We start from the raw sequence: 23,413 nt of genomic DNA on the forward strand, positions 1-23,413 counted from the left end.
CCAACCTCAGATGCACTGATGCACTTCAGGCGACTACGTTGAGTAAACGAGAGTTGAGTTAATAGGTTCAAAGGTCATGGGAACTCTTTTCAGCATTTCCTTTTTTTGTTGGATCAGCAGTAAGTGAAAGATACAAATGAACAGCCACAATATTCCACTGAGAAGCTTTTCCTCTGTAGATTTGCATAGAAAAATTGCAGTGCAGGATTATTTGTGCAGTATTTGTATTTAAAGATGTATTTTTGTTACTGCTCACTTCAAACAATTGGAAACGAGATGTTTTTTCTGTGCTGTGAGAACTACGGTAATTTTCCCATGTTGGTTTGGTTGAAGCTCAGTTGTTTAACATTCTTTAATGTTTTTCTATGTTCTCTACCTATTCTGTCCTCTCCCTGCCCCCCCCCACCCCCCCACCCCCCATCAGCAGCAGGGTCCCCCTACATCAGCCTGGTCCCGCTCAAGGTTTCTTCCTGTTAGAGGGGAGTTTTTCCTTGCCACTATTGCTTGTTGGGGTCAGGCGCTGGGATTCTGGAAAGCGCCTAGAGACAATTCTGATTGTAACAGACGCTATATAAATAAAGATTGATTGATGCTAACATAGAAGATAGAACAATAGATATTGGATATGGATCCAACATTTGATCGTAATTAATTTCAAAGACTGTTGGGCTTCTAAATTTATATAATTTCCTTTGTGTACTAAGATATCTTCATCAAATTAGCAAAAGTATTTCAGTGAAAAACAACAATTTCTTAAATAAAAAGTAGAGGATTTATTGTACAGGATACATGTTTGCTCAGTCGGGCTTTAAGTGTCTCTCAGTTCACTTTGATGAAGCGCTGCTGTGAGGTCCACAGTCACAGGCTGGCAGTTAAAGTGGGTCCCGAAAGAGAAGCAGTTCCCTCCACCACCGAGCAGGAGCAGCTCTGGTTCTTCTGGGTCTGTGATCTCAGAGCAGAACGAGTGCAGCATCAGGGGCCAGGGTACGGAGTCCTGGAGAGGCCAGAACACAACTGGGTTTACTGCCTTCTCTTACCAGTCCGGTGCAAACTTGGCACAGAACTGCTTGTGAACTCACCCTGTCCAAGCGGAACTCCACACAACACCGCGTGACCAGGTTGATAACGGCAACATCTGGAACACCGTCTGAATGCAGCCAGACGCCACCAACCAGCAGCAGATTATCCCCAATTACATGCGCTGAATGACTGTACCTAAAAACAGGGCAGGAAATAAATACGACAAAAGCTCAAATAACTAACCCGTGTTGTTGTGTACTTGTGTTTTGGTATTTCATGAATGTGTCATAGATCTTGCCCTGATAACCACACGGTGAAGAGTGGGGAAAATTGGACTGGCACCAGTAAAACAACCGTCCTCATCTGGTACAAACCTAGGAACAGGAGATGGCTGCACCTCTAATATTTCCCAGGCGAATCCTGACCCATTTGGCCTTAGCAGCGCCACGTCACCCAGAGGTGCTCCCCTCTCATTGAGGCCTCCGAACACCACCGCCCCCCCCATACGGTGCGAACAAGCAGTGTGAGAATGGCGGGGCTCTGGAACGGAGCCCTTGATGGAAAACTGTAAAAAAAAAATAAAATAACTGATGCTAACCTTTAATCAAATGTGCTTTCATTAGAATTGAATTTAAATGGTAACTGCACATCATTATCATCAGATCTTTTCTTTTAGTGGCAAAAAAAGTTTAACTTTATACAAACTTAATCACTTCACGTGCATTCTAAATACAGAATTCAAAGTCAAGGTGTGTGTGTGTTCTTGTATATATAAGATCACTGGCATGGGGGTGAAGCAAACCTCAGTCCAGTGTTGCTGCTTCAGATGCAGGAAACAGGCGTCGCCCAGCACCGCCCCTGATTCATGCTTTCCTCCAAAAACAAACAGGAAGTTCTCACCTGCAGGGGGAGCAATCTTTGTGACGACTGACTTAATGCCAATGGTGTGACGACAGTCGAAGGTTTTGTGGTTGCGTCTCACCGCTGTGATCGACTACAGCAGCAGCGTGTCTCCATCTCGCAGCTGGTGGAGCACCTGTGCACGTCATGTTCTCCACATGAAGCCTCGCTGTATTTCCATCCGCTGGCCCTGCGGGGTCAGGGGAAATAAACGGCTCCACCGCCAGGCGGACGAGGCCGCTGACTGGGTTGAGAGGAGAAGAGCGGCCCCCAAACACTACAATATCCCCTCCGGGTAAAGAGGTGGCAGTGTGGTGGAGTCTCACATCTGAGGAAAGCAAATGATCCGTCACACTGAGACAGTCTCATGACCAGAACCAGCACCCATGCCAGACTTCTCACCCAGCTCTCCAGATACCTCCACACTGACAGAACTCCAGCCTTTACAGCCCTTGAAGAGGAGCCTTGGCGCTGCCCTCCTACCTGCTCTGCTGGAGCCCCCCGTCAGAAGCACCTGCTCTGGGCTCAGCAGGCAGGTGGCCATGCCGAGCCCCTCCACACTGAGCTGGACGGGTTGAACACTCAGGACCGAGTGGCTGCGTGATGATGGGACAACAGATGGAACTGCAGGTTTTGGGGCAGAATAAGCAGATTTCTAGTAGAAAAACAGCAGAGCGCCTTCATTTTTTATTCTTATATTTAATGTTATACTTCTTAAAAGCTTTGCCAGATGTCATCCTGCACTGTGTCATGACATGGAATTCAAATAATCAAGAATTAAGATGTTTATCTTCTCTTTATGTATCTTCTTTTCTTTAAGGAATAAATGCACAACAAATGTTCATTTCATGACAAAAAATGTAAGTTTAAATGCAAATCAATTAAATATAATATTACACAAACATGAAATATCAACATTGAATGTAAAATAGATGATGGCTGTTTATTAACTTGGCCGTGAAACTAGATAACGTAATGAAAACATTGGAATGCAACAACTGACCCGGATCATCCTGGAGTAAAGCTCGTGTCGTCAGAGAGCCGCGAGACGCAGTCAGGATGAAGTAATGGGAGCATTTCAGGTGCCACTCCTGAGGGTGGGTAGAGAACAACGCCATAGCCCTCTAATCTTTACTTCAATCATGACATAACTGATCTATTAGGCTGCGGACTCCTTTATGTATACATTTGTAGCGTAATAGATTTGGAAATTTAGCAGCTTACTTCATGCTCATCAAAAGGCTCCAGAGCCTCCACCCTGCATCGCTCCTCCTCCAAGACTAGGCCAAGATAGAACTGGTTCATATCCAGACAAACACACTGGTCCCAACCCTGATAGCAACAACATATTTTTCGTGCCATGAGCTCAGGAAAAACTAGCGAATCACAAAAGACAAATCAGAAACACTTGCCAGGTCCAAAAACCTCCGTTTCTGGGCAGAGCAGTCTGGGTACTCTGTGATCGCGTGGAGCCGGGAATTGATTTTCAAGAAATGATTCTGCATGATCCGACCAAAGGGATCGTTAGGACGGATCTGCTCATATAGAACAAACAGTGACTGTGGAAATCGCTTAGCCGCCCAGCTAATGATGTCATCGGACCTGAAACACATATCATATCAGATCATATCAGAAAAACTATTGCAGTGAAACACATTTTGCATGTGCCTAACAAGAATGGACAGCTCATGTTCTAATGTTAGAAGATAAACATTTGAGCAATGTGCTGGGATTTTGAGCTCACCAATTAGTTTCCATATAGGTGAGCACCACTTCAGACAGGATAAGAGTGGGGGCAGACCAGTCCATCCCAGCAGCACACAGAGCCTCTTCCACTTGGGACTTCTGTCTAACATCCACCCCCAGCAGTTGGTACTGCCCGGCAGACACACACAGCGGTCCTGATGATGAACAGCACCGATGATGCAAAAATCCCTAATCCATGACAGCAAGATGAAGATGGATGCTGGAAGTGAACCAACCGGTCCCAGAGCGCAGATGGGGGCCGAACACCTCCGCCAGGGTTGGACTGCCTTTGATCAGAGCAGCTTTGCGCTTGGTGACATCAGGGAAATCTACCTCAAACACCACCGCTCCATCAAGAGCGCCGTCTGCATGCAAACGGAAGTACAGCGAGTCGAAGCCTGCACCCAGGACCACAATCTAGACCGGAGGGGGAGAAGGATTACGCAAGTGTCTTTCATCATTGATCAACAAATGTGTTGCATTAGGGTTTGAAATAAAAAGTATAAAAAAAATAACAAAAGAAAACAAAACCAAAGAACGCAACAATACAGAGAGAAAAAGTTCAACAAAAGTGTACAATTACGGTAAGAGTTTTGATTTTTTTTAAACTTTTGGAATGACTTCAACATGATTGCGACCTCAGTTTTAGGTCAAGTCCAAAACGATGTCAAACACAGTAGAAAGAATCATGTCACATCAGGAAATACAGTTTTTCCAAATGCGATCTTTCTTGCAAATCTCCTTTGAGGATTTGCGCTCATTCAGCTTGCCTGCCTCCTGGAGACGTTTCCAGTAATGTGCAGAAAGGTCTTCACACAGTGGTCTACAGCTCTCCAGCGCACGTAGTATCCCCTGCAGCACAAACACACATGCTTTTATATTACTTCAATTATCAGTCTACCTTCACGCAGATGCTTACTACCCTACATCCGTATGATGGCAATGTTTCTGACTATAATATATTTTATCCTGCCCTTTTTGCAGTTATTGATGTTCTTATTTCTGATATCAAGGCACCAGACAAAATCTGCACGCCGGGTACCTCCAAAAACAAACACTTTCATCGAACACTATATTTAAACTTGGCTTCTGTTTATGTATAAATAAATAAAATACAATCATGGGTGGTACGTGTGCTTTACCTGTTGATGAGCGGCGTTCTCCTGCTGGTTTTGCAGACAAAGTGTTGGAGGAATGAATCCTGGAAGTATCCCTGTGCTGCAGCAGACACTTTGCTCACCACACTGCTGTCATTGGTTCCCTGGACCTAAAACAAACACAATACTATAATAATACAAAAATCATACAGGTCCGCTGAGGTTTATTTGAGATGCAGACAGCTTTTGCTGTCTGCATCTCAAAATAAAAAGGGGGATTCATACCAGATCTCTACCCGACACCAGTTACACGTTGTAAGGGAAACTAATGAGGTAAAGTGTGATATCCACATGTGCAAGTCCGACTGAGATATTTCCACACAAAAAGGCAGATGAAGACAATTCATTTGCATGTCATTTTGATGTTTTAATGCAGCAGGTCGTGATTTGTCACACAACACATCACTGACGTCTGAAAAATCAAGCCTTAGGAAATACAATATTTCTAAATCTACACACTTACCGCGGTGTCTCTACCATGCTGCTTCTTTGTCTTTGTGGCCATGTGTGTGGTTTAAAGGAGAAAGTTGCTGGAGAAACAGGGTTAAAAGAAAGAAAGAAACCTACATACCGGTACTTTCAAACTACCAGTTCGTGCCTGAACGACTTCCTCCGCGTGTACAAACACTTCCGGCTACTCTTTGTTTGTAAAACTACGCCCTCGTGTGGCTACTTTAGGAGGCGCTTTAAACACATTAACCCTTTAATGCACAACATGGGTCTAAACTAAGTGACAAGACTGAGTTTTTATTTGCTTTATCTTTGCAATTAATTAATTTTATTACTCAGCATTCCAGATATTCCTCAATTAACTTGTTTTTGATCATAATTCATCCTTCTTGTATATTTTTCTTTTTTACATTTTGATTAAAAACACTTTTTATATCACTACCCCTCGAATGCACAACATGGGTCTAAAATGACCCGTAACCATTTCCCATGTTATTTCATGTGTTTCTAAGATGAATGTTTATAATCTATGTATTTAATCATTTATTAATCCAACTATTCAGTAAATTTTAATTGTTTTATTCAGCACAAATCATCATATTAAGTGTTCTGTCCTTCCTTTATGAATAAGCATAGCTTTTGTCAGTCTTCATGAAGTTTTCACACAGTAAATATAACTGATAAGGTTTAAGTTACCTTGAGAAAAAGTACATTACTTGTCAGAGAGGAAAATATATTCAATACACTACTATTAGATATATTGTGTTATAGCATATTATATTGTAGCTAGCAATCTATCTTAGCTAGGACACCAAAATAAAGCTAAACTAGTGCGACAGTTGACAGATCCAGTCCCTAGAAATGCCTCAAGATCATAATAAACCCTAGCTGCCCCACTATCAAGCTTGTCTCTGTATACTGATGATAATATGTTGTGCATTTGCTTTTCTATATTCAGATCGTGGCTGTTCATAGATTCACTGCTGAAATGGTTGTGGGGATGCTGCAGAAGGGAGTAGATCAGGAAGATGAGGATGGAATTGGTCCTGATTCTGAGTCTGAAATCTCAGATGATGATAATGGACAAGCCTATGTGCCTCAGGGTCAAGCTGGAGTTATGGGTGTGTCTCTCCTGAATAAGGAAGACTCTTCTGATGACAAAAGGGGCTCATCTGATGAGTCTTCTGAAGAGGAAATTCAGACCCAGTCAAATAGATTTAGTAAAAAAGGGTCTTACTGTAATGACAATTCCCCCACTCACAGCAGAATAAGAAGCCATAACATTCTGAGGAGCTGCCCAGGACCTGCACATGGATAAATTCATCAGTGAGGAGGTTCTAAGATGCACCAATTGAGAGGGACACAGAGCAACCACAGCATTGACAAGGACAAGAACATTCTACAGAATGTTCATGTTTACATATGACAAATAAACACATTTCAAATATAAAATGTATGATTATTTGGCCCAAAGCATTGCGAAAGTGATTATTTTAAGCAAATTATTGTTATAGTTTGAAGTAATTTAATTCAAAATCTCTGTGTAAATTCTCAGTCATCCAGGTCATTGTATCCAAGGTAGTTTTCTCTGTCAACTGGACTGGGTTTCTTCTCTTGAAGACATTTCGCCTTCTATCCAGAAGGCTTCTTCAGTTCTGAAATCGATGGGGAGAGAGCTTGAAAATATATAGCCCCTGTGGACCATTTGCATGCTAATGATCTGGGTGGTCACCTGAGAGTCGTTAGCAGGGTCGTTGGTCGGGTCGTTCACCTAGTTTCTGTTGAGATGTCTCCCCTTTGTCTGCTGGGTCACATGGTGATGAGTCACTGGGTCTCTTGGAATGGTGTGAATGTTTGTTTTGCTGTTGGAAGGAGTGGAGGACTGCATTGTATGTGGGTGATAGGAAGTGCCTCAGGCCACCACCTCTGTTTAAGGATGGTTTCTCCAGTTTAACATGGATAGCTTCCTTGACCCCCCTTTCGAACCAGCGGTCTTCTCTGGCCAGTATCCGTACTTGGCTGTCCTCGAAGGAGTGCCCACTCTCCTTTAAGTGTAAGTGGACTGCTGAATCCTGACCCGAAGAGGTGGCACGTCTGTGTTGGGCCATTCTTCTGTGTAGAGGTTGTTTGGTTTCCCCAATGTACAGTTCCTTGCATTTCTCCTGGCACTGTACAGCATAAACAACATTACTTTGTTTGGGTCTTGGTGTCTTGTCCTTTGGGTGTACTAACCTCTGTCTGAGAGTGTTGCTGGGTTTGAAATGAACCGGTATGTCGTGTTTCTGGAGGATCCTCCTAAACTTCTCCGAGACTCCAGACAGGTAGGGGATGGAAACGCTGCGGCGTTTGTTTCTCTCCTCCTCTCCTTTGCTGAGGTCTCGCTTTCTTGCGGTTTTGGTGAAGGCCCAGTCTGGGTAGCCACATGTTTTGAGAGCTGTCTTAATGTGGTCCTGTTCCTTCTTTCTGCCTTGGGATGTGGTGGGTATTTCTCTGGCCCGGTGTTGGAGAGTTCTGATCACTCCCAACTTGTGTTCCAGTGGGTGGTGAGAGTCAAACTGGAGGTACTGGTCGGTATGTGTAGGTTTTCTGTAGACTTCGATGGTGAGATTTCTGTCCTCAGTCTCCTGACAGATACCGCCACGTATGAGAAACTCAAGCGGGACCCCACCAGCTCATACAAGAAGAAGGTGGTAGACTTACTACAGAAACTGGAAAAGGATAAAGCCATTGACAGACCACAATACTACCGTCTATATCCAGGAGAAACCATCCCTTGCATTTATTTAAATAAACCAAAATGTGGCAACAGAAGAGAAACGTCCGAAAGGTAAGATGATCCGGTTGATTTTCTTAACCCTTTGATGCACAACATGGGTCAAAAATGACCCGCATTCATTTTCTATGTGTTTTCAGGCTGGGTGAGTGTTTCTTTGCTGTATTTTTTAAAAATCAATTCATTTTATTATTAAATGTCCCAATTATAATTTTAATATCTTGTTTTTGATTAGTACAAGGTCAATGCTTCCATTTTCTGTTTATTATTTTAGGAATAAAATAGATTTTGGATTACTACACCACATGGGTAAAAAATGACCCATTTATCCAAGTGTGATTTTGAATCAAATTACTTCAAACTATAACAATAATTTGCTTCAAATAATCACTTTAGCAATGCTTTAGGCCAAATAATCATACATTTTATCCTTGAAATGTGTTTATTTGTCACACAAACATGATCGTCAAATGTCAACAGCTAGCTAGCTACGGTAGCTCGCTAGCTAGCTACGGTAGCCGATTGAAATTTTTTCCCTTTCTGACAAGAAATGAGCTACTTATTCTTCAAAATTAATTACACAATCAATAATTATGCAGAGTTATCACATCAAATTTCTTATTAGGTAATATAATTATAGTAAAATAAGATTTAGATCTTTCAGGTCTTCAAATAGAATCTTCTCCACAGTGGTAAATACTGTAAATACTGTATGTTACACAAATGTGGGTCTGACCCATGTGGACGTGAGAAAACTTCATGAAAACTGACAAAAGCTATGCTTATTCATAAAGGAAGAACAGAACACTTAATGTGAGGATTTGTGCTAAATAAAACAATTAAAATTTAATGAATAGTTTTATTAATAAATGAGTAAATACATAGATTATAAACATTCAGCTTAGAAACACATGAAATAACATGGGAAATGGTTACGGGTCATTTTAGACCCATGTTGTGCATTAGAGGGGCAGTGATATGAGATAAATTCTGTTTTTATTTCCTCAGTGATTTATTTATTAATTTTAAATAAAATGTATTTGGGAACTGAACATTTGGAGAGGAGTCTTGGATTGGGTTGCTTTAATATTTTATTCTTTATTTGGAAATGTTTTTATAAAGTGCATTTACAAAAATAGGAATATTAACTGATGCATTCTTTGATGTTTAATCCTATTTTTTCTTGTTTATTCAGACTGTTAATGCAGAGACAGAGTTGATGGGGAGACCGAGAGAGCGTCCCAGAGACTTTGAGAGTCCAGAAAATGGCCTGGTGCTTAAAGAGAGGGCGTACTGGAAGAAACAACTCCATGAGCTGCAACAGAAATGTGACAAGCTGGGAAGACAAGTGTTCTACGCTGAACAGCACAACAGAGACTTAAACGACAAACTCCAGCAGGTCAAAGAGCTGAACAAGAAAAAGGATGAAGAGACAGCGTCTCTACAACAGCAACTGGATTTGAGGAAAGGCTTCAACCAGACAGGTGAAATCCAGGATGAACTGAATGGGGTCGATGATCAGCCCACGAAAGTCGACATCGGCCTTCAGACAGGTGAAATCCAGGATGAACTGAATGGGGTCGATGATCAGCCCAAAAAAGTCGACATCGGCCTTCAGACAGGTGAAATCCAGGATGAACTGAACGGGGTCGATGATCAGCCCACGAAAGTCGACATCGGGCTTCAGATCAATATTCCTGTGACTGACATAAGTGACTCCCAAGAGCTGCAAAACTCTGAAGGGAGCCTTGAAGAGGAGGTGGGACAACCCAGAGAGGTCCTGCCAGAAAGAGAGGAGCAGTTCAGGGAAAAGAGCTTGAGGAGTGAAGCTCATGTGGACACCTTGGCCTTGCTGACCCAGACTGAGGCTGCTCTGAGAGAGAGTGAGGAAAAGAGCTCCAGGCTGGAGAAAGAGCTCCAGGTAATAGTGGCTGAACAGGGCCAGAAACAACTCTCCAGAAAAGAAGAGAGTGTCAGCACGGAGCCCTGTGGACCAGATAACACGGCCATAAACCACCTGTACGACCTCTGTGACCACTGGGAGAACATTATAAACCAGATGATCCAAACAGAGAGAAAAGTACAGGAGGAAAAAAAGGAGGAGACCAGACTCCAGCAGGAGATTCAACATCTCCATGTGGAGAAGGTCCAGCTTCAGGTCAGTTCCCTCAAATCTACTTAAAATGATGAAAATGTTTTAAAATATCAGCTGTTTGAGGTGAAATCTAAAATATTTGTTTGCTCTTCTGTTCACAAAGCAGAAAAAGAAGAAAAGCAAATTCTGGAGCTGGATACCAAAGTGTTTATCGAGCTAAGGGTCTCCTGGTCCCCCCCCCCCCCCCCCCCCCCCACCATCACGCTGTCCATTCTTCCACCCAGATGACAACAGAAACTGGGATGGAAAGTGAACATAGTGTTTCCTCAGATGCAGAAAAAAACAGTTTCTGAACTAAATCTATAGCTTCTTTTTTAATATCTATTTTTCCCCATTATTGGCTTTTATTTGTGCTTTGTTCCTTAATGTGTGTCAACCTTTTGCCATTGCAATGATCATTTGTAAATAAAATATTTAAAAATGAATATAATGAGATCAGTTCTTGATTGATAAAACGATCAATGATGATCATCTGAACTTCATCTGAACCTCATTATTTCCTGAAACACCAAGGAAACCTCATCTCAGCGATGCTGCTGACAGCCTCCTCTGAAGTCCTTTTTCAGTGTTGCTCCCTCAGGTGGTGAAATATGCACATTGCCTGGACCATTTTGCCCTCGAGGTGGCAGACTCACCCCGGGACCCGACACTGTTCATCTGAGACTCGATTACTGGTCCCTCAAGCAGGATTTTGGGGACAACTTCCAATATATTGAGCTTAAAAATTCCTAACTTCCTGTACTTCATGACTTCTGTCTGAACCCCCCCCCCCCACAATGACAGCAGAGCAGATTAGAGTCCAGCATTCTCCTCTTCTTTGTGAGCCTTCTCCTGGTTTTATGGCTCATTGCTAATGATCATGGCATCGATGATAACTCTAAATAACAGTGATTAAGTGCGTGGCATGCGTGCTAAACATGTACAGTGTAGAAGGCCCACGCTTGCATACAGAAGGTGATCTGTGTTGGAACAGTCTTGGTTGTGTGGAGGTCGAAGAAAGATCCAAAACAATCACACTCGCAATTGCACTGGGGTCTTCTTAAGTCCCGTTTAATGAGAATAAACCAAACACGAAATAGGGAACACGATCCCTCATTCACAAAGAAGCACACAAAACGAAATCTGTTAAGAATCAACTCGAATAAAAATGGAAAAAAACGTAATCAACCTTTCCATATCTCTGTTGCAGGACATGCGCACCGCTCAAAAAAAAAATAAAAAGTAGTGGGAGCGCGCAACCCATTGCCAAGTCATTTTGTCAGACTTTGACTTTCTGGGATCCCGATGATCTGTCAGAACGGCTCCATTATAATGCAGATGAATCTCCCAAAAATATATTCCTTGCGTTGATGTGATATTTTATGCTGTAAGTGATTAATTACAACGTTAAACGTTATGGTGTCCTCTGGGGATATAAGGTAGCGTGCGATGACGTCACGAATCACAGATCAATGGACAGAAGATGAGGCAAGGATCAAAGACAAAAGGACAACCCAAAGATTAAACAAAAAAATTAATCTACTTCATTTATCTCGGGCATTTCTCTTAAACAAGTCATACAAAACTGTGTCTGTGAGAGTGTTGCTACTTTTGGCTACAACAGTAAGAATTTAACTCAGAAACAAACCAAAATGTGGCAACAGAAGAGAAACGTCAGAAAGGTAAGATGATCTGGTTGATTTTCTTAAGTGATATGAGATAAATTCTGTTTTTACTTCCTCATAGTGATTTATTCATTTATTTTAAATAAATTTATTTGGGAACTGAACATTTGGAGAGGAGTCTTGGTTTGGGTTGCTTTAATATTTTATTCTTTATTTGGAAATGTTTTTATAAAGTGCATTTACAAAAATAGGAATATTAACTGATGCATTCTTTGATGTTTAATCCTATTTTTTCTTGTTTATTCAGACTGTTAATGCAGAGACAGAGTTGATGGGGAGACCGAGAGAGCATCCCAGAGACTTTGAGAGTCCAGAAAATGGCCTGGTGCTTAAAGAGAGGGCGTACTGGAAGAAACAACTCCATGAGCTGCAACAGAAATGTGACACGCTGGGAAGACAAGTGTTCTACGCTGAACAGCACAACAGAGACTTAAACGACAAACTCCAGCAGGTCAAAGAGCTGAACAAGAAAAAGGATGAAGAGACAGCGTCTCTACAACAGCAACTGGATTTGAGAAAAGGCTTCAACCAGACAGGTGAAATCCAGGATGAAATGAATGGGGTCGATGATCAGCCCACGAAAGTCGACATCGGGCTTCAGATAGGTGAAATCCAGGATGAACTGAACGGGGTCGATGATCAGCCCAAAAAAGTCGACATCGGCCTTCAGACAGGTGAAATCCAGGATGAACTGAACGGGGTCGATGATCAGCCCACGAAAGTCGACATCGGGCTTCAGATCAATGTTCCTGTGACTGACATCAGTGACTCCCAAGAGCTGCAAAACTCTGAAGGGAGCCTTGAAGAGGAGGTGGGACAACCCAGAGAGGTCCTGCCAGAAAGAGAGGAGCAGTTCAGGGAAAAGAGCTTGAGGAGTGAAGCTCATGTGGACACCTTGGCCTTGCTGACCCAGACTGAGGCTGCTCTGAGAGAGAGTGAGGAAAAGAGCTCCAGGCTGGAGAAAGAGCTCCAGGTAATAGTGGCTGAACAGGGCCAGAAACAACTCTCCAGAAAAGAAGAGAGTGTCAGCACGGAGCCCTGTGGACCAGATAACACGGCCATAAACCACCTGTACGACCTCTGTGACCACTGGGAGAACATTATAAACCAGATGATCCAAACAGAGAGAAAAGTACAGGAGGAAAAAAAGGAGGAGACCAGACTCCAGCAGGAGATTCAGCATCTCCATGTGGAGAAGGTCCAGCTTCAGGTCAGTTCCCTCAAATCTACTTAAAATGATGAAAATGTTTTAAAATATCAGCTGTTTGAGGTGAAATCTAAAATATTTGTTTGCTCTTCTGTTCACAAAGCAGAAAAAGAAGAAAAGCAAATTCTGGAGCTGGATACCAAAGTGTTTATCAAGCTAAAGGTCTCCTGGTCCCCCCCCCCCCCCCCCCCCCCCCACCATCACGCTGTCCCATTCTTCCACCCAGATGACAACAGAAACTGGGATGGAAAGTGAACATAGTGTTTCCTCAGATGCAGAAAAAAACAGTTTCTGAACTAAATTTATAGCTTCTTTTTTTATATTTACTTTTTCCCCATTATTGGCTTTTATTTGTGCTTTGTTCCTTAATGTGTGTAATTAAACACATAGCCTTAAAAAAAGTAGAATTATCCTATTTAAAATGGACGTGAAAAAAAAAGAAAGACACCCATGCAAATAAAGTCATAAATATCAATATATTACAAAATATCTGTGAATTATTTTGTTAAAGGTTTGATGGGATCTATAGAATGGAATTTGTCATGCATACAAAAAATCTGGTTGTTTTGTGGGAGTGTAAAACTATTACAATTACTTTCAAAAAGGAGTAATGCTACATTCTATTAACTGTTTGCTGATACTGTCATTCAACTATCAGGAAATCACCCACCCCTGGAAGACACAATGACAGTGGTTTCTCTGCCTTGTGTTGAAGAAATCACGGTCATCTGAGTTGGAAGCCAAGCAATTTACTGATCCTTAGTGGGGACTACAGTCTTTTTGAGTGAGTGGAGCACAATTACCAAAAGGTCTGCAGGCTGCAGACAACTCAAGATATTTACCGATAGCAAGATAGAGAGGTTACAGAGGTGCAGGTTATTGCTCAGGTGCTCAGCTTTAGGAACTAAAGCATCTTAAGTCCCTATACTTTAAGTTGGTTTTTAAATTTTAGGCCTTTACACAAAATGGGTGCAAAATAAATATTAAAATTTAGAATAAGATTTTAAAAAAACAACAACAATGTATAGGTGTAAATAATTAACAAATAATAGTAAAACGGCAGAAACATGAGAAGGAGCACCTACAAAATAAATGCAAATTAACCTCAGGTTGAAAAGGGATTGGATGAGATCGTCACAGCTTTCTTTTTTTCCTAAATACAGTTTCACTTCATCCAAGGCATGAGCAAAATCTACCCAGATCAGGGAGGTTATTTTTAGTGAGTGAATTCTGTTTTTTGTGTCAGATTATGTCGCAGACAATGCGTCTCCTGACGCCAAAACTGACACTGCGGCGCTCAGTGCGCATGCGCAGCCATACAGGAAGTGCAAAGGTTTTGCGAGCAGCTGATAGTCGGAGTGACAACAGAGAAGCTGCGCGACACAAGCAACAACAGGCACGGTAAATGTTATTTATAGTCCCCTCTGTAAGTGTCCGTGTTAAAGTGTGACGTGTTGTAGCTGCTGGTTGAACTACACGTCGCAATATGGAACTCGGGTCAGGTGTGGTGTCGGTCGACCCGAACACCGTTAGCGCCTACCGATTGATGTGATAACATGGACTAAAGACGGTGGTTCCCGATGTCCACACACCGACGTCATTACGCTGAGGTGTGTGGAGTGAATGAACACAGTCATACAAAGACAACAGCCCAGTCGGTGCACTGGATGGTTGGGGGAGCAGAGCAACACTGCCCTGGCTGCACAGACTGCACAGTCAGTGATGAGACGGTCCTCTGCAAGGTCTATAAAAATCACATGAATTGCAGATCTGCTACTATCTCTCTAAAACATACTCTTGGAGTAATCATGACTTGGAAATCCAACCAAGATTATTTGGATTCTGTCTAATCAGCATCTTCAGTGTTGTTTTGTTGTTGTACAACCAACCATAACAGGTAACCATGACCCTGGCCGAGGGCCCCTCATATTCAAATGTAAACAACAACAAAAACCTGGTTCCTATGTGAGGTCTCACCTGTCTCAGCCAGCGATGTGAGGCGACACCACACCTCTGTTGCAATCCTTTTCACATACAATAGATGCCACAGTAAATAAAGTACCACTATACTCACCTTGGATCTGTTCAATTTTGGCATGAGGTGGTTGTTATGGGAATCTGCTGTGACATCAGTTGTAGGGGTTGTGTTTCTGAGGGTCTGGTCCTGCAAACTCTTTGTTGTCCTAGCATGTTCTAGAGCGACATGCCCTAACCCGGCTTCATTCTGCCGGGACAGAGAAAACCTGACCATATTCAGTTTGGAAGACAGCGTGAGAGCTTCACTCCAGAGAAGGAGGAGGCCCAGCACCCCCAGCCGTCTCCAATAAAGGCTGCTATGAACTCCAGAGGGAGTGGAGTCCGCTCCAACAGCACCCTGCCTCAGACCAAGATCTGTCAATTCAAACTGGTGCTGCTGGGTGACATGGCTGTAGGCAAATCCAGCCTGGTGCTGCGGTTTGTCAAAGGACAGTTTGATGAGTTCCAGGAAACAACCATAGGAGGTGAGAAGCAGCATCTTTCTTAGTGGACATGCGAATGAGAGAGCCCCTTAAAAGTGTTGTGACCAGTCCTTTTGTGTGCGCAGCCGCCTTCCTGGCTCAGTCGGTGTGTCTGGACGACACCACAGTCAAGTTTGAGATATGGGACACTGCGGGACAAGAGCGGTACCACAGCCTGGCTCCCATGTACTACCGCGGTGCTCAGGCGGCCATTGTTGTTTTTGACATCACCAAGCCGGTACGAAACAATCGCTGAGTTATTTTCCTCGTTCCTGCAGCTCGGTTCAATGTTCAAAACCAATAAATATCAAATGTGATATAGAATTGTTGCTGATGATGACAAATTCATCATCTTAGTTTGTTAGTTATGGTTGTGCATTACACTTAAGAGAGGCAATTTTATTTTTAAAATTCTAATTCTTAAATGAATTTCAAACATGGACCCACCCCTTATATTACTACTGTTTTATTACTACCTGCCACTGGCTCAACAGCATTATGTGCACTAAGCGGCAACACTAAATCATCTCTTCTGTCCTTTGCTGGGTGTAGCAGTGAAGCTCTGTAAAGGTGAACCTGCGCAGCTCCGTGGGCACATCAGCCGCAGGAGCAGTCGCTTTCATTAGACTGAGGGATGGATAAATCTCCGCCTTTGGTTGCTGGTTTATTTGATCTGGGCTGTGTTGCTGCAGGAGACCTTTGAGAGGGCCAAAGCCTGGGTGAAGGAACTGCAGAGGCAGGCCAGTCCAAACATCGTCATTGCTCTAGCTGGCAACAAAGCTGACCTTGCAGAGAGGAGGCTAGTGGAGTTTGAGGTAACACACTGTGCTGTCAGTTAAGACACTGGGGTAGCAGTGAATATGCTCATTAGTTTGTCAATAGATTTTCTTGCTTTATTATTAGCAATCAGTAGTTCACTTTGGAGATGTGATAGAATACCCCATTTTCTACTTCAGGAACTTTTAAATTACTAGGGTGTGTGCTGAAGAACACTGACTGGTGGAACCCATTTGTTTAAGCCTGTTTGCGGATGCAAACTTGTTTATTTAATGTCTACTAATTTCTCTGTATTTTCATCATTTTGAAAATGGAGCAAAAGAAGAGAAGCTATGAGAGCTGGACATCTCCCTCATACATCATTAGCCTGATTCAAATAAAGTTCCTGCAACTTTTAGGTGCAGTGGGAATGCAAATCAAACAGGAAATTGGACGCAATACTTCTGATGTGACTGCCTGTCACTGTGATCTCTAATTCCCCTATTCTATTACTGCTGGGCTTCATTGGTGTTGTGCTGTGTGATACAGGAGGCCCAGACATATGCTGAAGACACTGGCCTGCTGTTTATGGAGACTTCTGCTAAAACAGCCATGAACGTCAACGACCTCTTTCTGGCTATTGGTGAGCAACCGTCTGTTATCCCTCTAGAAATCTGTATTTTCACATACAGTACGTGTAATCTAAAACACAGCCTAACCTTTACCAGATGGCCTCAGCATATATAAGCTTATCTGTAACATCCATAGTCCCCATTAAATATAGAACTATAAATTACTAAATAGATAGAATCAGCACTGGGTAAACACTGTATGAGAGCGATCTGTCCTTGCCCCGACAGCAGGCATTTCAGCAGTCATCATCAGCCCTGTATTAGCCACAGTGAGCTATTTTAAACTCTGATGATGCAGAGGTGAGCACCTTTTCATCAGTTACAGCAGAGGTCGTCCAGTTTCAGCGCCAGGCCCTTTCCAGTTTTAGGGTTCTCCCCATGTCAGCCTGGATCTTCTCTCTCTTCTCTTCTCTTTCCATCCACTGTCCAAGGACATATGAAGGCACTACTTTACCTCTGAAGTGTAGGTGACAATGCAGGGTAGTGTCCTGATACATGTATCACGTGTGGTCACATGCTGACTTGTCTCTGGATGCATTTGTGATAGAGGTAAATCATTCATATTTAGATAACATACTTGTTTATTTTTTTTAGCCAAAAAAATGCCAAAAACAGACACCCAGAACCCGACACACGCAGTGCGTCATCGGGGCGTAAACCTGCAAGATCCCGACACCCACTCCACTAGAGCCTGCTGTGGGGGGAACTAAACCTCTGCACATCCCAGCAGTAGCCCATCATGCACACCTCTACAGCCCCTCAACCATCAGCCTTCTATCAGCAAGGGATGGGTCTGGCCCCTTTTCCCCCATCCATCCTATCCAGCACCCCGAAGGTCAGGGACACAAGGAGAGGGATACCAGACCAGCTGAGACCCGGCGGTTGGGAAAAGAAAAAAAATCAGAGGTCTGTGAAGACTGATGGGAGTAAAGTAGGCCTGTTGTGTGTTAGCACTCTTTTTGGATTTGTTCCTACCCTTCCCTGCATCATTTCAGTCACTCCCAGATTGTAAAAAATCCATAAAACGAACAGCAGAGTATGAAAAAAAACAAGTGAGGAGAAAATAAACTAGGTTAGTGTAGCGCTGTGTCTACTTGCTTTGTCTATGAATTTGTTTTAAATTAATATAATGAAAAACTGAAGTGCCTGTTGCCAGTTTTCTTTGTGTGACTGTGTGGGGCAGAGTGAGTATTGATGTCCTGGACCAATGACTCGGCAATAGGTTGTGTAGGATGAACCACAACATCAGTGTTTCAATAATTGTATTGATTATGTTCAGCTCAGTGATCAGAGTTCCAAGAGTGCAGGCGGGTCATGTTATCCAGATTGGATCAGAATGTGAACTACTCAATAATGACACATCAACAGCAAACTATTCTGGTTATTTATGAGTAAATTTTCCTCTTTGTGTTGATATAACAGATTTATCTTCTGTCAGTGTGTTTATGTGCACAAATCTACACCAATGTCTCGATTAGCCTGTTCCTGGGACTACTACATATACACACATGAACGGCAAATAAACTAATGACCGAGGTATGAACCAACACATACAGGATGACACAAGGGAGACATTTGTTCTTCTGCTCAGTAACACTTGTGATAATGGATGTTTTTTGTTTAGAGTAAAAGAAAATGTGACAGAGGGAGAATGTTCTGTGTTGAATTGGAAATCTAAATAAAAGCATGTTGGATTGAGAAAAAAAAAAATGCTGTTTTATACTTTTTGTCCGGTAAAATAAATCATCAGATTTAGAATGACAAGGTGGCATCAAAATTTTACATTTTTATTGAAAAATGAAAATCTGGAGAAGCTACAAACTCATTTCTCCTTCACTGAAGAGTCGAGACTTCACTCAATATCCTGATGTGCAAAACTTGTGGGGTAAACTGATGGAAACTGGAGCCTGTAACTGCCTCCAAAGGTACCGACGCTAATACAATATTTAATCATTCTAAAAAAATAAAATGGGGAAAACCTGAAAGATGAGTTTGATATTAACCGTCAATGGAAACAGTGAATAAATATTCTGACACAAAAAAAACTGATATCATAAACCAAATATTTTTATTACATAAAAATTCTGCTTTGGGCTTCCTGTACTACACATAAGCCAGAACTAAAATGGAAAAACAAGTTCTATAAATCAGATCTATTAAAAAACAAAAGGCTCTCCTCATAGCTGGAGTGCTGCTCATCATTGTTGACAATCTCATAAACTGCCATTTTCTTGAGATCCTCATGTCCCAACTTAACATCCCTTCGTTATTTTATGACAGCCATAGAGTGCTTTTAAAAACATTCCCCTTCACCCCTTCAATGTTTCGCCCAAATCCTTTTTACATAAAATTGGGATCAATTCATCATAAGTACAGTTACGATCAACTGGCGAAAAATGAGAGTCCTGGCAGAAATGAGATGTTGTTAAAATAGAGATTCTCATTAGTATTATTTCTTTCTAGCAAACCAATACCGGTAGTTTGAAAACCACACAATGATAACGACAACACAGTGAAGGCTGTGGTGAGTTCTACTTAATGTTCAAACTTTATGCCAAAATTTGGCTGGGTTTAAAGTGGAAAGAAATCTATTCCTTGAAATTGGGATTCAATTAAAGACAATAAAACGAGGTCATTCTCAAAGGGACTGAATTCTTTTTAAAGGCACTGGACGAACTGTCTATTATGTAGGATATTTTTTCGGTTTCATTCTAATCACAATTACGTCTGGACTCATTCAGTCTTAAAAAATGTACAAAAGCTTTCTGTAGAGCATTGTGTGCATCTGCAAACCCACAATGGCCGAGACAATTAAAAGAACTCCACGATGCCTTAATTTTTCATTAAGCAGTTATGGTGCTCCATAAAACTGGACAAAAAAAATATCACGCAACTGAGTGACAATTTCTGGAAATAGAAAGTTTTAAAAAGAGTTCTCTTGTGTATTTATGTGCCATCTAATACCTTCTAACCCCAAGGTCAATATCAGCTCTAGGGGTATGAGGCAAGTGCAATAAATATACATAAATATCTCTTCTCATCTCAGTTTCTTCCGCCTTATCCATTTCAGGGTCACTGGGAGGGTGCACATACCCTCCCAGTGACCCTGAAATATACATACATAAATGTTTTAGGAGTAAATTGTTCCTTAAACAAATTGTACACTATAACACGGGTGTCGTCCTGCCTCCTGCCTCCTCGTCCTCATCATCCACAGCACTGTAGATCACCTGGTTCCTCCGCTTGAGTCTGGGAGTCACACCTCTGCCACTACCATCTCCTGCTTCGTCGCTGTTGCGCTTTAGTATTCGTGTGACAGAGGCAGGATCCTCAACCTCATCATTACGCTGCTGACTCTGGGCTGTAGTGGGAGTTGAGTGGGCGGTAGGGGCAAGTTCGCTCAGATGAGACAAATGAGAGGGTGAGACGTCCGAGATGGGTTTGGGTAAAACCATAGGACGGTGGGTCTGAAACGCCACTGCAGCTTTGACCTCTGAAATAACCTCAAGCTCCTGCATTTCCTGCTCTCCAGCTTCCTCATCCCACTCATCCTCTATAGTAATCTCATCGGGATTAAATGATCTCGACATTCCAGAGGTGTCGCTTGGATACTCACTCTGCTCATCTGCACTTCCCATGCTCTGTCCATCCTCCCATTCCTCCTCCTCTTCTCCAGGAGCAGCTCTCCCAGAGCCCTCGCTCAAGTGTGCTGCCTTGGCACAGAGGTCTGTGAGGCCCAACAGGGCACAAAGCTCAGTGGTCTGAGGGTTGGTATGGCATCTGGGGTTGGCATGAGGCTGAGGCCTGTTGGGATCATAAGATCGCACAGTCCGGGTAAAGTTGTCTGGAATGGCAAGTTCCCCATTCAGATCCTTTACCGCCTCCATCATAGCTGCTTCTGAAGCACTGAAGTCCCACCTGATGGATGAAGAAGAACACTGTAACAAACACGTGACCACAAACCCTGAAGATCGGTCAACATACTGACAACAAAGAGGCAAAAATGTTGTAATCAAATGGGTATCTAATAATCATTGGACTGGATCAATGACATGGTCATTACCGAAATGTAACAAACACATGACAAATCTCTTCACAAAATACTCCTGGACTTAACTGTATAGTCCTTTATTTAAGGCATTTTACTTTTACCGGTAATTTGTCTGTATTACTTAGTCTAAATATCAATATACCGTTCATGGAGGCCATTATTCTCCGGTGGGTTCCACAGGACTGGGGTGGTCCTTTGAAGACTGTTGGTAGCCTTCAAAATTGCAAGCCATTCTGGATCATACTCAAGACCATCCGATGAGCCCAGTCTCTCAGGAACATCCACAATCTTTAATGCAGGTGAAAAGGTTACAGATTTGAATTTTCAACTAAAGTAATTTATACACAAACACTCTCTCACCTGTAAGAATTCTCGATAGGGTAGACATTTGTCCAGTGAAAGGAATTTAGTAACACGTGGAGAAGCTTTACCTTTAGGCTGAAGACAAAATTGATAGGATTATTAAAATGTTTAAAAAGCTTTGAGTAGAGCACCAGCCATCAGCAACACTACAGTCTTACCAGATGCTGCATAACAGCTGCAAATTTCACATGAAGATGTGCAGAGAACCAGTAGTTGGGCTGGAGATGAGCCAACAGCTCCTCTGCAGGAGGACTTCCCAGAGTGTTGGTCTCCACTTCTTGTCGGAGAAATTTCTTCTTTCGAAGCAGCTCCTCAGTAGTCCCATAGTGGTAGATTCCACGAGGCCAATCATGGCTCATGAAAATATCTACAGGCATCTGGACCTTGATGCAAAATATTTAAAAATCTCTCTTCAGTACTCCCAAACAACTACCGGTATGTGTTCTTTTCAATAAAAAGTTGACAACATTTACCTGTTTTAATTTGAATACCTCCATGTTTCGGATGTGATAAACACTCCGAAGTGTGTCAGGATTGTATGGAGGGAATTCATGATGGCCTTAAAAAGCACAAAAAATATGTAAATGGACTAGGTAATGCATATAATCATAAATCATGCATTTCATCATAAAGATTCACCCACCTTTTCTGTAATCACGTGATTTGAAAATTCCAGATAGGCCACCAATTCTAATCCCTTTGTAGCGAACAATTCCAGCATAACCTGGGAAAATTTAAAAACAAACAAAAAACATTGCGCATAAGATTCCTTGTTCAAATGAAATCTCTAATCAAATCAATTTTAATTTATATAGCATCTGTTACAATCAAAATTGTTTCTAGGCGTTTTACAGAATCCCAAGGCCTGACCCCCGAATGATGAAGTGTATGATTTCAATGAATTAGTCAAATTAGATGTCAGCTGCTCTTCATGGCTGAAGCTTAATATTTAAAAGGAATACTTGCTGCCCTTACCAAGAAAATAAATATTGGGTGCCACCCAGCCTCCATATGGCAGCTCCTGTAGGTGATTTGAAGCTTCATGGTTCCCTCCAATGAAGATGGTCAGTACTGGAGCCTTCTTCTCTCCAGAATAGTACCTGAAATTGATCAAATTAAAATGTGTGTTGTTTATTATGTCTTGTGCAAGAATGTATTTAAAAAAATAACAAGGCCAAAAAGGCTTACTTGTAAAAAGTCTGCATCGTTCTGTATTTTGCTGGTACCGCCATACACTTCATGTCTTCCTCATTCCGAACTGCCTGGAAATCTCCACAACATAGCAGCAAGTCCACTTTCACACCTTCCTTCTTCTCCATATAGGCAATTGTTTCATAGATCTTGTCCAGCTCCCCATGGCAGCAGCCCTCCACTGCGATCTTCATCGCAGGCAGATAATGCTATAAGTTCTGAAAAATCTGAATGTCAGGAAACTTGGGTTGAAACAAAACTGTACACAGCTTTCAGCTTTGCAATGCTTGATAACAGCTTTTGGTCTTCAATGGGATATAAGACTACACAAGAAAACCGACACCAACTGCTACGCCAAAAAGGTTTAAACGTTGAGGTAATTTATGCAAACTGAATTTCTAAAAATTCTCTAGATTATTACTACTTCAGATAAATGGTATCCGATATCTTAACTATGAATTAGTTAAGATAGATAGCTTAGCTGCACCAGGTTAGCCGTGTCGTATCACCTTTAAATTATGGTTGTATTAAACTTTATACTTACGGAAATGAATTTTAAAAGGAACACGAAATGTATATAGTGCAATGAAACGGGTTAAAGTATTGTCGGGAAAGAGTTAAAACAACATATTAGCTTTGCGCACACTGTAATTCTTCTTCTACGTTTTCTTCTTCTTCGAATTTAATAATCGTTTAAGAACAACGAAATCCTGCTTCACTGCCACCAAGTGGTCAACAGTTGAGTAATCAATCAAGGTGCTCTACAGGCCGCCGCGAAAAGGGAAATGTAGAATGAATATATAAAATGTGCAATGCATATATTAAATGTGCAAACATACATAGTCAGACA

The 23,413-nt window shown here is 42.1% G+C and overlaps 4 protein-coding genes across 9 annotated transcripts; 2 read left to right on the plus strand and 2 right to left on the minus strand.

Annotated features, from left to right (window-relative positions):
• Positions 1–749: 749 nt before the first annotated feature.
• Positions 750–5,441, minus strand: lcmt2 (leucine carboxyl methyltransferase 2). Its single transcript, XM_003961692.3, has 14 exons — positions 5,287–5,441; positions 4,809–4,933; positions 4,437–4,518; positions 3,903–4,083; positions 3,665–3,821; positions 3,333–3,522; positions 3,145–3,252; positions 2,924–3,011; positions 2,323–2,544; positions 2,003–2,248; positions 1,823–1,920; positions 1,395–1,585; positions 1,080–1,215; positions 750–994 (listed from the first exon to the last, which is right to left on the minus strand). The coding sequence occupies exons 1-14, from the start codon at positions 5,326–5,328 to the stop codon at positions 809–811; spliced, it is 2,052 nt and encodes a 683-aa protein (XP_003961741.2). The 5' UTR covers positions 5,329–5,441; the 3' UTR covers positions 750–808.
• A 6,581-nt stretch (positions 5,442–12,022) lies between these two features.
• Positions 12,023–13,268, plus strand: LOC115251289 (kinesin-like protein KIN-4C). Of its 2 annotated transcripts, none has more exons than XM_029843006.1 (2): positions 12,023–13,075; positions 13,179–13,268. In XM_029843006.1, the coding sequence occupies exons 1-2, from the start codon at positions 12,137–12,139 to the stop codon at positions 13,230–13,232; spliced, it is 993 nt and encodes a 330-aa protein (XP_029698866.1). In that variant the 5' UTR covers positions 12,023–12,136; the 3' UTR covers positions 13,233–13,268. The 2 variants fall into 2 exon arrangements, with proteins under 2 accessions (XP_029698866.1, XP_029698860.1); XM_029843000.1 differs by having other exon boundaries at positions 13,176–13,256.
• Positions 13,269–14,371: 1,103 nt separating this feature from the next.
• Positions 14,372–18,656, plus strand: rab5b (RAB5B, member RAS oncogene family). 3 transcript variants are annotated; one of them, XM_003961691.3, is made up of 6 exons: positions 14,372–14,473; positions 15,309–15,573; positions 15,657–15,808; positions 16,263–16,385; positions 16,876–16,969; positions 17,553–18,656. In XM_003961691.3, exons 2-6 carry the CDS (start codon positions 15,408–15,410, stop codon positions 17,666–17,668), a joined length of 651 nt encoding a protein of 216 aa, XP_003961740.1. In that variant the 5' UTR covers positions 14,372–14,473; positions 15,309–15,407; the 3' UTR covers positions 17,669–18,656. The 3 variants fall into 3 exon arrangements, with proteins under 3 accessions (XP_003961740.1, XP_011605655.1, XP_029705811.1); XM_011607353.2 differs by having other exon boundaries at positions 14,388–14,473; positions 15,304–15,573; XM_029849951.1 differs by lacking the exon at positions 14,372–14,473 and adding an exon at positions 14,499–15,066 and having other exon boundaries at positions 15,304–15,573.
• A 345-nt stretch (positions 18,657–19,001) lies between these two features.
• On the minus strand, positions 19,002–23,327 carry dbr1 (debranching RNA lariats 1). 3 transcript variants are annotated; one of them, XM_003961690.3, is made up of 9 exons: positions 23,108–23,327; positions 22,561–22,781; positions 22,348–22,472; positions 22,016–22,096; positions 21,846–21,931; positions 21,531–21,755; positions 21,370–21,447; positions 21,152–21,297; positions 19,002–20,876 (listed from the first exon to the last, which is right to left on the minus strand). In XM_003961690.3, the coding sequence occupies exons 2-9, from the start codon at positions 22,755–22,757 to the stop codon at positions 20,123–20,125; spliced, it is 1,692 nt and encodes a 563-aa protein (XP_003961739.2). In that variant the 5' UTR covers positions 22,758–22,781; positions 23,108–23,327; the 3' UTR covers positions 19,002–20,122. The 3 variants fall into 3 exon arrangements, with proteins under 3 accessions (XP_003961739.2, XP_029705776.1, XP_011605617.2); XM_029849916.1 differs by having other exon boundaries at positions 22,561–22,790; positions 23,132–23,326; XM_011607315.2 differs by having other exon boundaries at positions 22,561–22,790; positions 23,108–23,322.
• Between the last annotated feature and the right edge of the window lie 86 nt (positions 23,328–23,413).

This window comes from Takifugu rubripes, chromosome 1 (assembly GCF_901000725.2).
Source record: "Takifugu rubripes chromosome 1, fTakRub1.2, whole genome shotgun sequence".
Lineage (NCBI taxonomy): Eukaryota > Metazoa > Chordata > Actinopteri > Tetraodontiformes > Tetraodontidae > Takifugu > Takifugu rubripes.